This window comes from Oryzias latipes, chromosome 1 (genome assembly GCF_053564925.1).
Source record: "Oryzias latipes strain Hd-rR chromosome 1, Olatipes_Hd-rR_3.1".
In the NCBI taxonomy this organism is placed as follows: Eukaryota; Metazoa; Chordata; class Actinopteri; order Beloniformes; family Adrianichthyidae; genus Oryzias; species Oryzias latipes.
Genome location: NC_136237.1, coordinates 21595317 through 21610974, shown reverse-complemented (window position 1 = coordinate 21610974; position 15658 = coordinate 21595317). Strand labels below are relative to the sequence as shown.

General features: G+C 41.4%; 1 protein-coding gene across 3 annotated transcripts in view; it reads right to left on the bottom strand.

Moving 5' to 3' along the window:
• LOC144994203 (uncharacterized) overlaps window positions 1-15658 on the bottom strand; it is a 29266-nt gene that overhangs the window by 3639 nt on the left and 9969 nt on the right. The window contains exons 9-29 of one of the 3 annotated variants that reach the window (XM_078951115.1): window positions 13953-14154; window positions 13576-13782; window positions 12821-13129; window positions 12438-12683; window positions 10218-10475; window positions 9191-9550; window positions 8799-9092; window positions 6938-7267; window positions 6735-6770; window positions 6193-6322; window positions 5955-6109; window positions 4648-5851; window positions 4072-4413; window positions 3411-3483; window positions 3292-3317; window positions 2972-3085; window positions 2698-2790; window positions 2410-2611; window positions 2206-2305; window positions 1303-1377; window positions 1112-1220 (exon numbers count right to left, since the gene is read on the bottom strand). In XM_078951115.1, coding sequence (XP_078807241.1) covers window positions 1112-1220; window positions 1303-1377; window positions 2206-2305; window positions 2410-2611; window positions 2698-2790; window positions 2972-3085; window positions 3292-3317; window positions 3411-3483; window positions 4072-4413; window positions 4648-5851; window positions 5955-6109; window positions 6193-6322; window positions 6735-6770; window positions 6938-7267; window positions 8799-9092; window positions 9191-9550; window positions 10218-10475; window positions 12438-12683; window positions 12821-13129; window positions 13576-13782; window positions 13953-14154 — 4865 coding nt within the window. The remainder of the gene's footprint in view (window positions 1-1111; window positions 1221-1302; window positions 1378-2205; window positions 2306-2409; window positions 2612-2697; window positions 2791-2971; window positions 3086-3291; window positions 3318-3410; window positions 3484-4071; window positions 4414-4647; window positions 5852-5954; window positions 6110-6192; window positions 6323-6734; window positions 6771-6937; window positions 7268-8798; window positions 9093-9190; window positions 9551-10217; window positions 10476-12437; window positions 12684-12820; window positions 13130-13575; window positions 13783-13952; window positions 14155-15658) is intronic. The other 2 variants (XM_078951117.1, XM_078951119.1) reach the window with 2 other exon arrangements.

Below are 15658 nucleotides of genomic sequence, written 5' to 3'. Positions count from 1 at the left end.
ATAAATCATTTTTTTGAGTTCAGTCAACTTAAAAATAAAACGTAGTTATCAGACAGTTATTTTATTTTCATTCAAATTTATTCAATTGAGTAGGTGTAACTTTGCTGCTGCTGTTAGATTGGCAGCGCAAGGAATTGTGGGATACCATTCCCTTTGCCTGTCTTGACGGATTGGTGTTTAAGTGTGGGTTTTTGACCAAATGTGTTTAGTTGTTTAGCTGTTTTACGTGTAGTTATTTGTCTTGTTATGTTTAATTCTTACAGCACCATGAGTTAGAGGGAGGGAGAGGATGAAGAGGTTATTTAGCACCACTAGTGCTATATGTAGTCACAAGAATTGAAGTTAAAGTCAGAGTCTTGATAAATGAATGCATGTTTCACATTCCAAATCCACACTGTATCCTTCATTTTAATGTTTTAAAAATGAGAATATCTGCGGGCTCAAACATAGACATATGAGAGTTCAAGAAGTACAATAAATTAAGATTGAAAAACATTTAACTGAATTGGAGTAAAATGACATTTAGTTAGATAAATATGTAAATTTGAGTTGTAAAAAAATATTATTTTAAATTACGTGTTACCAATTAAAGTAATTCATTTAAGTTGTGTATATATATGCGTCACAATGAAAATGGAAATGAGATAGAAACTCATGTGTTTACTTTGTCCGTCATTTTTCTCCAAGCAGAAACTCTTTCTTTTGCTGATGCAGCCGCATTACATTTTTGATGGGCGTACGCTCTTCTGACTCCGTCTCACTGGAGTATAGCGCTCTCTTTTTCTCTCCACGCGTTTCCATGGTGACTCCGGAAATAGGCGATCCGTTGAGAATGTCTTTATGTACTGGCTGTGCATGCACATTAACCCAGGGTTACCAAGTGGAGTGTAATTATGCTAACTCATATCCGTTCTTTTGAAACCGACATACCCAGAGTAACCAAGTTCAGGCGGATTTCAGCCAGAGTTCAAGATTAGAGTCAGGGTAGCTTAAACGTGCCTTCTGGAATACCCCCCAGCAGTTGGGCAACCCTTCTTCGATTAACATGGCTTAACTGAGTCTGACATTTGTGTCTATGTAAAACAATTATACATGTGTTTTAAATATGTACCTTAAAACATCCCATGTGGAAATACAAGCCTAAAGTATCAATGATCATTGCAGCTCCTTTCCCCAAAGGTTTCGAACAACCAGAGCACAGCCGCTTTCCGCTGACACACCTGAACCAAGATGGAAGGAAAAGAGTTAATTTGTGTATGAAATCTTAGCTGGTGCAAACTGAAAGTGTGCTTGTTTCATTACCTGCTGGGTGAGGGAGGCTGAGGAGTGGACGGGGAGGACTGCTGCTCCCCTGTTACAGCATCATGTGATCCTGATCTAGAAAAAGTGAGCAGCACATCTGTTAACTTAAACATTTTCCTACAAGCAACATTTTTTTCTCAATTATTGTTAATTACTCAATTATTGTTAATTCTCATGACCATAAATCATTTTTAGTCTCTTATCTGGCTATTATGATCTAATTTATTTCAAAAGTAGCAAATCTCCCCTTTAAAACATACAAAATTCCTACATAATGTGAGCCGTAATAATTATTTTGATTGAGCAAATATGCTTTAAAGTCCCACTGCAATCATATTTTGATCTATTGCAGAAGCGTTCCAAGTGGCTTTTTAATTATGTCATTTTAAGGCAAAAATGTAAAAAGCCTGTTGTTTTCTAGGACTTAGTTTCTGCAGAGCGGCAGTAGTTCATTAGAAATTCGCTTTTGCAACCCTTCCCCTCCCCAATGCTGAGAGCTTGAAGCAGGTAGCTTGTGGCCTGCCCAGCGTATTTTCTACGTCACAAATATGCTCTTTTTCAAACAACATTTTTGTCTGCTCTAGATTCACAACAATTTGATTAAATAAATACAGAGAAGTGAAATTTTGAGCCTCCTTTTCCTAATGTATGTCTTTTTGCATCAGAAAAATGCCACATGAACATGTTAAAAACACCACTTTTATCAAAGTGGGTCTTTAAGTTTTCCGTAAGCATAAGTATTAAATTAAAGGTAAATCACAACTGAAAATATTGCAAAAGAAGAAGGAGGATGATGTTTAAGTATTTGTGTGTCCACCCCTCATAATATACTGATTATTCCCAGCTCCCCCTTGAGTGTCCACAAGGACATGAACCCTTTTTTTCTGTTAACATGCCACAAACCTTTTGACATTCTGGGTCTGGCTCAATTGTGGGTTGCGGTCCAAGGAGGCAGTTTTCCACGGTTCTGGTCTCTTTGAAGGCTGACCGTCACATGCAGAATCTTCAAAAATATGCAACAATGTTATAAACTCTGATCAAACACCCTGGTCACAAATGCAAAAACATCCTCCTAAGTATCACAGAGGAGATCCGTTTCATGCTTACCCTGGAAAAAATGCAGCTTTGATGCATGCTGATCTTCCCTGCCTGTGGGGACTTTTTTCCCGTTCTGCTCCAGGGACACATTTCCTTCCCCTTTGTTATTGTTTTCTGGTGCAGGCGCAGAAACTGCTGTGTGTCCTGAGCCCTGCTGTAACAAGCCCGTGGGACTGAGGGGTGTGACAGTCTCCTCCAAGATGCGTCTCTCCTGGAAATGCCAAGGTAAGAAAGAAAGAGAAAATCAAAAGGCCAAAAAGAGAAGTAATATTTATTTTCTGTGTTTGACTCCTGTACCTCTTCGTTATGCTTTCTCTCCTCCTCCTCCACTTCTATCTGTGCTTTCTCCCACTCCTTTTTCAGCTTCTCCTGCTCCCTCAGGTATTGTTCCTGATTAAAAAAAAAACATGTTGTTGACTGAAAGATGAATAAAAAGCATATACGGGTACACACACACACCTAAAGCACACACTGATATGATACATGTATACATACACAGACAGTAACAGTCTCCTGTTCTCTTCAAAGCAGGAGTGCAGCCACGTGCATACATGTCATTACACTCCAGTACCTGTAGAAGGCGCTCCTGTTCCTGCTGCCACCTTTCCAAACGTTTACGCTCCTCATTGGGGTCCCAGACCCAGTGATTAACACGTTTAGCCAAGTTCAACATGGGGGTCTCAATCTACCCAGACCCGAACAATAACCACACACACACACACACAGAAACACACAGGTATAGAGACCAGAGGGACAGAAAGAAAGGAAAGGTGAGGCTACAAGTACGACTACAGCAACTCCACTGACTGCTCCAGACAGAGGATCAGGACAGGATCCAATTTAGGGATGAATAAGAAACACAAAGAAGGAGAGTTGCTCTGAGATACTCACGGTCACACAGCTCTCCTCAAGTCCGTCTGTGGAACAGGAACAATGCACATTGAAATAACTCTGAGTTTTATAGACAGATACAGGAAAAAGTGATTATGCTTCAAAGGAAAAGGTTTTACCTGTAACAGTGGGAGAATATTTCTGCTTATTGCTGGGTGATGCAGGAGGCTGAGTCTTCTCCTCTATGGGAGTCTGAAACAACAAAGTGGATCCAGCCTGAGGGTTGGATTTTTTACTGAGTCAAAACAAGATGTGGGTTTCTAAATGCACCCTGTGATAGACTGGGATCCTTGAGAATATACCCTGCCTTTGCACTAAAAGTAGCAAGGATGGGTTCCAGGAACCCCCATGGCCCTTTGCAGGAGGCCAATCAGACAGGACTCTAATCATCTTCCAAAGGTAGATATACTTTGGTCACAGACGTTAGATCTTCCAATCATAAAAATTGAATTTGATCAATTTGAATTGATAAAAATGCTTCTTTTGCTTTTATATGATCTGATTAAAAATATGTAGGACTTGACTTCTTATTTGTTACCATAACATTTTAATGAACCGCAATGAAATATTTGCGTACACATGGGGTTATTTTATCTGTATATTCAGGTGATGATGATAAAAAAAATACACTCAGGATAAATATTGTTGCAAAAAAATGTATTTCAAGGTATTAATTCACGACTATGAATTAAATCTATCTTGATTTAGTATAAAACACCAATAACAACAAAAAAACAAAAAAGCAGTTTTTGAAAAGAAAAAAAAAAAATAGGTTTTTACCTTCTTATTGCTTTGGATCTCTGGGTAAAGCGGCTCCACCAGAGTCTGAGTGAGTTCTGTCACAATCGTGGTGGTGATGGTGCAGCTGCGTCCTCCAATCAGGGAACTGATGGCAGAGGTTGCCGCCGCCGCAGTTTTTTCATTTTGTGGGGGAGGCGTCAGCTGCTCTGCGGTCTTTGGATTTTCCACAGCTTCCTCAGGAGGGTTGTCTTCTTCCGCCTGTTTGGAGGAAACATCTTTGTTTTCCTGTTTTTCCTGCAGTGAGTCCAGTAGGGCCGAAGGTGAAGGGGAAACGACGGAGTCCTCCATCATCTCTCCATTGACTCGCACCAACCCGTCCATCTGGGGTAGGATCCAGGCAGAGTGACATGTTACTTTAACCAGAATTTCCCATTTAATGATCGTATTAAAAAAATAAAACATTTCAAATAAACTAACATAATAGTTATTTATTTACCCCTTTTTGTCTAAAAACTAGAAGATACAATAAGTAACTCCAATAATCATAAAAAGAAATGAGCCAGAATAAAAACATTCTAAAATAATTGGAGAGATTGACTGAGTTGAAGGCTTTACCTTCACGGGTTTGAGTGTGGTCCTGGGCTGGCAGTAGGGCTTGGCTACCAGCATGGGGACAGGTCTGGCAGGTGCAGGTGATGGGAGGGTGTGTATAGGCTGTGTGTATATAACTCGCTGCAGATGCTCTGAATGAGGCTGCGCTGGCTGCAGCTGCTCTATATGAGACTGCACTGGCTGCAGCTGCTCTGACTGAGACTGCGCTGGCTGCATCTGCTCTAACTGAGACTGTGCTGGCTGCAGCTGCTCTGACTGCGCTGGCTGCAGCTGCTCTGACTGAGACTGTGCTGGCTGCATCTGCTCTGACTGCGCTGGCTGCAGCTGCTCTGACTGAGACTGCACTGGCTGCATCTGCTCTAACTGAGACTGTGCTGGCTGCAGCTGCTCTGACTGCGCTGGCTGCAGCTGCTCTGACCGTGACTGCGCTGGCTGCGGTTGCTCTAACTGAGACTGTGTTGGCTGCTCTGACTGTGGCTGCGTTGGCTGCAGCTGCTCTGACTGAGGCTGCGCTAGCTGCAGCTGCACTGATAGATGGTGTGCTAGCTTAGACTGGGGTGACTGCAACTGTACTGGATGAGGCTGCGTTGGCTGCAGCTGCTCTGACTGAGGCTGCGCTAGCTGCAGCTGCACTGGCTTAGACTGCGTTGGTTGAGACTGTGGAAACTGAGGTTGCATCGTCTGCGACTGTTCTTGTGCATCCTGAAACGATATGTGTTTGCTTTGGAGCAGTGTATCTCCTGAATTCAGGTCTTTCTGATTTGTAGCAGCAGACTCTGTAAACTGGGTTGTTGGTTTACAAAACTGTGGGGACTGAGGTGGCACAATCTGTGAGTTTGTGTCTGCAGAAACTGGACTGTTAGATGTTGTAGAGCTGCTGGAGGTGGCACCCGATTTTTCCAGCTCCTGAATAACATCTGTCTCCATGTTTTCTGGGTTTGTGTGTTTCTGGTTTAGAGAAGCTGGCTTTGGTTTAGGCAGGTGCTCCAACATCTCTGAGCCATTTACAGGTGATGCTGGCTTGTCTTCTTGAGTTGTGCCATTTAGATCGTGTTTGGGTTTTGAGGTTGATCTGGGCAATTTGAGGCTGTCGAGTGTTGCGTCGCTGATAGTGAAGCGAAGAGCATAACGCTGTAAAACCAAGGCCGCCTCCTCTGGAGTAGCTGCATTTCTGTAGGCCTCACAAAGCTCGGCTTCTCTGCGCTCTCTGGAAAAAAAGCCAAGCAGAAAGACACTGAAACACTGAGCTTTTTGAAAATACCCAACTTTGCCTTTGCTAGGTTCAAGACAACACAAGATATCATCCTTACTTTTCCTCTACAATCTCTTTGTATGTCTTGATACTTTTCCTCTTATGTCCATCTCTTCTTTCCTCTTTCATCTTCTCCATCCTCTTCCTCTCCTCCTCTTTCCTGATCAGTTCTTGTGAAGCACTGCGACGGCGACTTTTCCAGCGAGCCAAGTCCTGACACATCGACAACATTACTCTGCATCCATGTCTGAGGATCTTAACCACTGATTTAGTTTGCAACAAACCCAAATCCTTACATCTTGCCAGTGGTCCTCCTCCTCCTGGAAGTTGTTGTACTGCTCGTGCATGCGCTCATGTCGAGATTGGCTCAGTAAGGGTAAGTGTCCCGCCTCTTCCTCGTTCACCATGTCAGTCATACTCACACTCCTGGAAAAAAAAAGAAAAAGAAATGTTTCTATTTGTGACAAGACTTTCAAACCTTTTCTAAACCAAAAGAAAAACAAAAGACACGTATATATTAGCTTCGGCACTTAATTCTTAATTGACATATGCACAAACTGAAAGACATAGTCCATCCATCCTACTGTACATTACCTTTATGTGTGTAGTGGAGATATAATGTTTACCCTGTTTACAAAAATGTTTGAACAAAAAATTTGCAAATGCAATAAACTGAAGACATTCAGTGATTTTGTTGACAAAGTGGTGCACAGATGCGCATGAACATGTGACTGCGGCATGACTTTGACGCCACACGTGGACTGAACTCTTGAAACGCAACGTGCACAGCGGTTAGGTATCATCATGCAGGGCGTTCGCTCAGTTGGTCAACACTTACTCGTTGTTTAACAGAAAAGCAACTCGTCGGCTCACCCTAAAACAACAGCAGAGGGAGGTGAGTGAAGGTGCCAGCGAGGCCCAAACAGGACAATTTTTCACTCATTTATTAAAAAACAAAACAAAATGGAAAGTTATTTCCTGTTTGTTGGATCAAAAATATGAATAAACATGCGAAAAAACAAAACAAAACAGTTATCTCACATTATTGGAGGTAGCTCATCTTCCAGCCAAAAGGGTTTCTTTTGTGTTTTTTCATTTACACCCTTCTTTCCCTCCTCCGCATCAGTTCTTTCCGTCTCCATCTGCTGCTCTGCCTCCACCACCCGGCTACAGGAGTGAGCGGGAAGTGCAAGTGCTGGAGAAGGGGGGGACTCAGTCACTTTGCTGACGATAGTGTCAGTAGCCCTCATTGTGTCTCCCTTCTCTTGATCTTCCCCCTCTTGTCGCCCCCTCGCCCCGGCATGTGTGGGGCCGGTCGGGTCTTTAAATGGGATCTGGTGTTCTGCTGCTACAGAGACGCTGCTGCCAAAACTATGATCCAGGGACAGAACCAGGATTAAGGGAATTAAGGAAAAGCCAAAACAAATGCAGCTGATCTGTTCTACTTTGAGAATTGTTTAGCAATCACAAATGGCTCTAATTTTCTGATACATATTTGATATTGTTCAAATGGTGCCAAAATCTATCTTTTATCTCAATTTGTGTGTTTTCTAAACTCAAATCTCTCTCCATTAAACTGGATAATCCAGACGCAAACCAAAAGCGAATCTAAGCACTCATTAACTAGCATAACTATAACTTTTGACTGAAATTCCATTTCAAGGGCATCCCGCTGTTTTTGCAACCCCAGTTTATTTTGAATAGATAAATAGCTTTATTGTCATTGTTTGCAATCCACAATGAAACTCTCACCAGAGCTTCACTAGGTGAAGGTTGCATAAAAAATCAATTAAATGCTTTGTAAATGGGAGCTTGTCATTATGCAAACTGCATATACTTTTAGATCTAAAAAAAAAAAATAGATCTAATATATTTTTTAAACGCACTTGGCCCTAAATATTTTGTTAGTCTAACTTTTTTACAGATTAGTGAGGCTTTCTAAAAATTGGCTCACAGGTGCATTATTGCCTCCAAGTATTTCCAAATCAATGGCAAAAATGAAGCAATAAAGTGAAAAAAAGGACTAAGAATAAAGATTTCAGAATAGATGACTGAATAGACCCAAAAATATGTCTGCTTGTATCTGCAGCTTATTTGATAATGTTTGGTAGTTAGGCAGAAGCACATTTAAATGTCATAATATTGACATCCTTTGGAACAAATATAGAGGGAATTTATCAAAAAATGAAAACAGAAAGTGTCCAGCTTGTAAATGTTTATCCTGTCTTTTCTTTATATCTTATATTATTTTTAGACAGATTTATAAAACTAAAACAAAAGTAAAGTTTGTCGTCACAGATCACAATATTTTAAAACTGTACACTGACATACATTCAACCTTAACGTATGCTTCACTTGTTTAAAAATGTTAGCTTCTACAAATACTAAATTTACAAAATTATTCCTCAACGTGAAATGCACTGGCCACAAATCCGCTTTTACAGATAGACTGTGAAAACTTGTAAATCTCAAAGAAGAACAGAGTATTTTCTCCTCCTCCTCCAGACCTGATATCCGAGAAAAACACACGAATCCACTCCAGGCAGTTAACACTTAACCAAATTTCAACAACCAGAACATTTCCAATCCAAACTATTGCTAGACGTCACACACCATAAAAAAAACTGAGTTAGTTTAGACAATGCACAAACTGAGATACACCATGTGAGAAACCAAGCTTATATATAGATTATATATGTCCAATATGATAAATAGTTTTGCTCAGACTTTTGCCGACAAAGAACAAAAACAACAAATGTCAGTCAGGTCAGTCACTCAAAATAACCTTTAAAACCTCACGTTAGTAATTCAACCATTAAAAAAACCAGAACCAAGACTTCCTTTTTTATAAGATCAGCCGACTGACACCACACCCCAGGGTTTTATCCAACACAGTAAATACCTTTCTGCGAGCACCGGCCTGCTTTGTGGCAGCTTCACTGCAGATACAGGACTGGCGTTATATTTGGCTGATCCAGGTACGGGCAGGAACTGATTAAAAGACTGATTTGTTTTCAATGCACTTCCTTTTTGGAACAATCTGGCCTTTCGAGCCATCATGTCATCCTTCTCCAGGTCTGGCACTGCCGGGTCCTGCTCTTTCTCAGAGAGAGAAAGAGATGCGGTCCTGGTCACTGTAAACTCTTGATGCTGCTGAGCTGTTTCAGCAGGAACTTTGGGATTTTGATGTTTCGGTCTAAAGTAGAATTCATTACAATTGAATTAACTTAATACTAGGAATAAAAGTAGCTTTAGTGGCATATTTAACAATAGAAACTTTAAACCTCAGCCCACCTCACATTCAAATCCAGGTGTTTGACTTCATTCGCATCATTTTTGAACTTTAGAAGTTTATTCGTGTTGACCTCCTCTTGCATGCAGCGTTTGGAGCCGGGCAGCGGCAAGAAACGACTGAAAGCTGCTGAAGCAGCACTTTGCTTCTGGAAAACTCCTGTCCTCCTCGCCATCATGTCATCTTTCTGAAGATCTGGGATTCTTTCCTCCTCCTCTTCCTCCTCCTCCTCCTCTGCTCTTTGCTCATACAGAGCAAGACGAGCATCTAGCTCAGCAACAGTAGGAGTGGCTTCAGGAGTCCAGGGCTGGACGTCCGCAGAAGGAAGGGTAGCTTGATCGGGTTCCACTCCGTCTATGTGGCTGGTAAAACATTCCATTAAGCCAAAAACTGGAGTAATAAAGACTGATTATTGTCACATTGTGAGGCTAAAATCCAGATTTAAACATGCAGTGGTTGCAGACTGTAAGCGACAACCCTCCAACCTTGCTCCTCAAGATCTACCACCTGCTTGTTTCCCACATCTGTTAAACTTGCTGCTGCTGGATCAGTGATTCCAGAGTCTAAGAAACACAGATAATTAGCAGCAAGTATGGCCGCGTTAGCTGGAAAACAACCATGGAAGTAGATCTTAGGGAAAAATCCTGCTAAAGGTTTACGTTACCTTGTCTTTGAACAAAATACAGTTGGTCCAAATTTATTCCAAGCCTAAGGTTCTCTTCTCCGTGCTTTCAGGACAGTAGAAGAAAATATGTGTCCGGATCTGCATGGAGCACTGTGTTCATGCATGAATTTGTGCATTCTTTACTCCTAATTGAATCAAGAAAACCAGTGCAATGCAGTGCATCTGATTACCTTCCAACGTATTATTGCTTCAAATAAAAGCAACGTGTGTTTCAAAGGACAAAAATCACAAGCATTTGAACAGAATGCAACAGACAAGGCCGACTGGCCGTTAGCTCAGGCCAGACCGATGCAGGCGACTTCGGGTTCGTGCGACTACTAAGTTGCACTCGGCCTCGTCCATACCTGTGTTCCCGCTCTGAAAGCTGGGAGCCCAGGTCAATGGCAGGCACGGCTACTGTTGCCACGGAGAGCAGTCGTCTAAGCAACTTGTTCTCCTCCCATTCACTTCCCATGACTGTGTCTACGGGCTGCTTGATCTCAGTCACGCCCCCAAAGGTAACAACTTTGCTGTGACCGCGTCCAGCCTTGGCTGGCCTGCCGTGTGGCCTTCCGTCATTTTTCTCCAGACAAGCCTGACACACAGGGGCTGGCCTATCCTCGCTGCAGATGCAGTCTCACAAAGGAAGACAGGCCAACGCAGATGCAGTCAGTCACACCAACCAGCAGAAGAAAGAGAGGGTGGAGAGCACATCATGAGTAAGATCAGACTGTGAAGACAAAAGGATGGGTGTGAAATGTTCAGTAGGACAGAGTGTGTGGATGGGCCGAGCACAGTGGATGTGCAATTTGCTCACGCACACCAGAAGGTACGCTCACAAGAACACTTCACATTCAATCTGGTCTACTGCAGGTCGCCACATTTCCCCCGTCTTTCCTCTGGGTAGACAAAACACCCTTTATCCTCTCCCTCACGTCCCTTCGACATCGGCTCGCAGAGAGGAAGAAAAAAAAAGCAGACGCAGCGCTCACAGCCAACAGTTGCCTCCTTTTTTTAGCCTCTCTCACACACAGGGTCTCATACACACCGGCCAACTCCCTGTTCCGTCTTCAATGCCAGTCAGCGCAGAACAGAGAGCACTGAACTGCACAATCAAGCGGAATAATCGAGCACATCAAACAATAGGAAACCACACGGAAAGGAAAAGCTGAGGCCGACTGTCGAAAGGAGAACAGGAAAAGTTAACAGATGAGCCTCATGCTGAAGTTTAGTGGTTAGAATGGTTGAGGATGTTCGAGAAATTCTCATAAAAAATAGATTTGAAGGTTTGTTAGTAACTCTGCTCAGATCTAGCTGAAAAGATTCTTTCCTCTATCATTTTCATGAAGTTTAAAGGTTTGCACAGATAGGTTAAATGTCTAAAGGTCAAAAGGAAATAAGAGAATATTTCACTGACATTGATTAATGTAAATGTCCTAATTATTATTATTTTTGTGATCATAGTATAAATTATTTAAACAATTGTTTTCTTCTACTTTTAAACCAGAATAAATTTGCTCTCAAACGGAAAAAGCAATAAAAATACAGTCAGATTTTTTGTATTGATTAAAAACAAGAATGTATCCTGATGAATCTGCAGCTCTTCATTTTTCCTCTTTGTCTTGCATTGTTGCATTATCTAACAAAATCCAGTCAAGTAACAATCAGCTCTTAATTAGTTAATACACAAATATCTGTTTGATTTACGTGTCACTAATTTGTAAGGCATCATTAAATCCTGGATTCCACTCAATTCAGCGTCACCCTGAACGGGCGTGAAGGGGGTAAGAATGTCTTTTTTTTTTGTTTCAGTGAATCTTTCCTTTCAAGATATACTATTAATCCATTTAATTCACACATTTTCTTTATTCAGTTCTTCCTTCTATTTACTGCATCTGTGCTGACAAATGATCTTGCTGTTAATTTATAGTCTACATTCTACCTTTTGTTCTGATCACAGTGCTACTATCGTGTAAAAAGAACTAAATTGGATCTGCAATGGAAATGTGATTTTTGATTCAAACAAATCTTACTGAATCTAGTTCTTGTGAATCTGGATGAAATCAGAAATGATAGGCATTTTAAGATCCCAATGTTCAACACTTTAGTAGAGACATGGCTGCTTTTCTACTTTACTGAACTGATGCTATACTTAGCTCCTTCATGTAAAAAGCAAGAACGGATTTGTTCAAACTACGCTAGCTAACTAAATGGGATTTAGACTGTAGAAACAGCTCTAAAGTGATGTTGAAGTCTGTTGGCAAAAATGTAGACTAAAAATGTGCAATTTCTACAAGTTCCAAAATTATCAATGAAAAAAAGCATTATTGATTTCAATTTGAACAAAATAGGTAAAAGAGCAAGATTTCCAGTCAGACAGATTTCTCAGTTTGGTTGATGTGCTCTTTGAAAAAAAACAACCCACTAGCTTTACATAACTGCAAAGAATCCTGCACAGATTTGCTCAGAACCAAACTAATAATAGAAGCCACTGCACACTCAAGCGCAGACAAACGCACTCTCTCTCTCCAGCTTTAAAACCCACTGCACTGCATGTGCTCAGGCTGAGAGCGTGTGTTGGGCACCTTGGTTCCGTCATCTTCAGCCTCTCCCACCTCTGCACATCTGCTTGGCTCATGGAAGACGTAACAAAGCTCATCTGTGCGTCCCTTTGAGGAAGCGGCCTACTCTGAGCCCGCCTGCGAGCCAGGTCGTCCCTCTGCTTATTCGGCACGGCCTCGACCTCCTTTCCCTCATCCGACACCTCTTCCTTTTCTTTGAGGAAAGGATTGTCCCTGCGAGTTATGATGTCGGGGACTGCTTCCTTCCCGCTGTCCAACCACAAGTCCAGAACAGAGGCATCGAGTGGCACAGTAACCGTCCGAAGGACGCACATGGACAGTAGGGGAGACATTTTTAATCAAAAAGGTAGAGCTTTCAGAATGAAGTTAGATCGTGCATTGCTGACCTGATATCTTTATCCTGTAGGGTTTGCTGGGAGGCTCGTCTGATGCCCTCCCAGCGCTCCATGTCTTTGTTTGTACATTCAGGGGAAGGGACAAACTGATGCACCTTGGCCGTCGTGGGGCCACGACGACCTCGTCTGGAGGCCAAATCATCTTTACGAACATCTGGAACTTTCCGTTTCTCTCCTTCCTCCTCCCCATCAGAGGAGGAATCCCATGCAGTTTTACAAAAGTTCATAAAGTCATTTTCACACCGAAGGATGATGCTTGGAGGTTCTGAACTTGTTTCCTTCTCCTTGATCGTGGCAGGGCTGGAGTTGGACACGATGCAGGAGTCAACTCAGAAAGGATTATAGGGTCATGGGGGCATTTTTTTGGGAGGAAGTAGCATGTGCAGGTTTGACTTATCAATAAATGAGTACTAGCACTGGTTGTTAGTTAAACTTTGCAGTCAAATGAGCAATAAGATTTTTAGTCAGTCCAAGGTTGTGTTTGCACTCCAGTTCACCTTTATCTTTGTCACAACGGAACTCAGCAACTTCTTCAAAAAATCGGCAATAAGACATGAGTAAGTCGCCTAATTCTCAGCAAAGTCAGTAACTTACGATACAAACATCACTAGAAAAACCAAAGACAACTTCCCACAGCAACAGTTTTTATGAAATAGCGCTCAAGTCGGACAAACACGCCTTGTGTTAGTGAATGCAACTACAACGGCCGAAGCGCAGCAGCAGCTCTCATGCTCGTCATCCCTGACCTGATGTGGTGAACGGCAGCAGGAAGAACTTTAATCCCCGCCTTCTCCAACTTCTGCAACTTCCTCTGCTCCAGAGTTTCCTGGGTAACCATCTGCTCTTCCTGTTTTGGTTTTTCACCATTGTTCTCGGGTGCCCAAGTGACAGTCTTGGGAGCTTTGTTGTGCTGCCCAGTTCTTTTGGTTTGCTCCGGAATGGCTTGAGAGTGACTGAGAAATGACGTATGATGGCAGGGGGAAGTTGATGCGTGAGTAGCGTGGTGTGTTTGTTCATATTTGTGTATATATTTTTACCTCTTCCATTGGTAAAAGTTTACTTTTCCGCACCTTGAAAAATGTAAAATAATTTCATTGTAATAGATTGGTTTACAGTGCGTTACCTTCGCTGTTCTCCCTCCTCTGTGCTCATCTTCCGCCGTGGCGTCGGGATGTAAGCGGTGGCGTTGTTTCGATTGGGAAGGAACTGGTTGAAGGGAATGGAGCTTCTGGACTCACTGCTGGCAGTCCGTCTCGCCAACATGTCATCCTTTCGAACATCTGGCTTCCTGCCTGGACCATCTGCTTCAGAGTCGCTGCCTCGCCCTGGAAAAAGATGATGAGAATGAAAGTTTTATGCACCCGAAACAAAAACCACTTTTATCAAAGTGCTTGGTGTAAAAAGAATCTTTTCGATTTCACTTGTTACCTTGGTAACTAACAGTTCCCAACACAGAATAAGGGACTCACTTTAGGATCTTTACCGTTGTCCAAGCAAGCGCTGACTCTGCACCCCCCATGTGGGGATAGTCTCAGGTTTCCGCCACAAACTAGACAATGATTGACTTTCAAAACTGTGACCTTTCAACTCACTTCACTTCAGTGGTGTATTATTATCTGCTTTTAGGAAAGGGCAAAAGCATCCTCCATATCAGGATATAGACACAAAACACCTTTCCTCATCTCTTTCACCACCTAATGTAGCCCAAGAAGGACAATCTTGCAAACACCAACAGAAGAAACACATTTGATGTCAAAGGCATCTTAAAACCAAAGTGAGTAAATCTAAGCAAAGATTTTTTTTAAAAAAAAGGCTAACTTCTCCTAAACTAAACTAAACTAAACTGCTCTCTTGTTTATGTTCATAAATAAAAACATTTTGTGCTTTCTTTAACTAATTTTTTAAAAATGTAATATTTTGTTATTTCATCATTTGAACATCTGTTTGTATATTTAGTAGGGATGCAATGATCCACTTTTCCCCACAATGTGGTTAAACCTCAATTTAAAATCACGGTTTTTGTTTTGGTTTGATACTTGATTTTTGTATTACAAAACAACAACAAAAAACTAAATCCTTTTTAAACTTAGGAATAAGCAAGTAATAATAAAGAAGAAAACTTCCAGCTGGCGTATGCTGAGCCTGCACTGCATAAACTGACTCTTCAGAAAGTTAAAAGACACTTGTTTCAGGAAAAATTGTCATATTTTCTGTCCCGCAAGAAAAATAATTAGATCAAATAAAAAACATTTTAATAGCAAAAAAATATTAGTTTAAGAAAAAATGTCTTAAAATTCTTCTTAAAATAAGAGTTGTCGGTTAGACAATTCTTCTTACCCTATTGGCAGATTATTTTGCCTGATTAATAACACTCTTTTACATTTTAAGAATTTTTATACTTATTTCTAGCAGTATGATATAATGTATTAAAACAACACATAGTAAATCCTTCTTAAATGTATGCCAACACGTGTGTTTGACACTTTCAACGTAAACATATGAAGGAAGGTTGCAGCAATTCATGTTCTTTACAATACGGTTCAATGCTGCAACATACGGTTTGGCTTTAAACTGAGAATTGTGGCATCTGTAATATTTAGATATACTTTATCTATATTGCCTTAAAAGATTCAAAGTGTCCCTGAACAATAAAACGTTTCCCTCAGAGACAAATGAAGGTGAGGTTATGGCTTCTGTTCAGACTTAGCTGACCTTAGCCTTGTGACCTGCAGGGAACGTAGAGAATGAGACTATTTCCTGATTGTTTCTTCGCCGTCTGGGACATTTATTCTACCTTCAACATATGTGGCCCAAACAGTAACGATTATA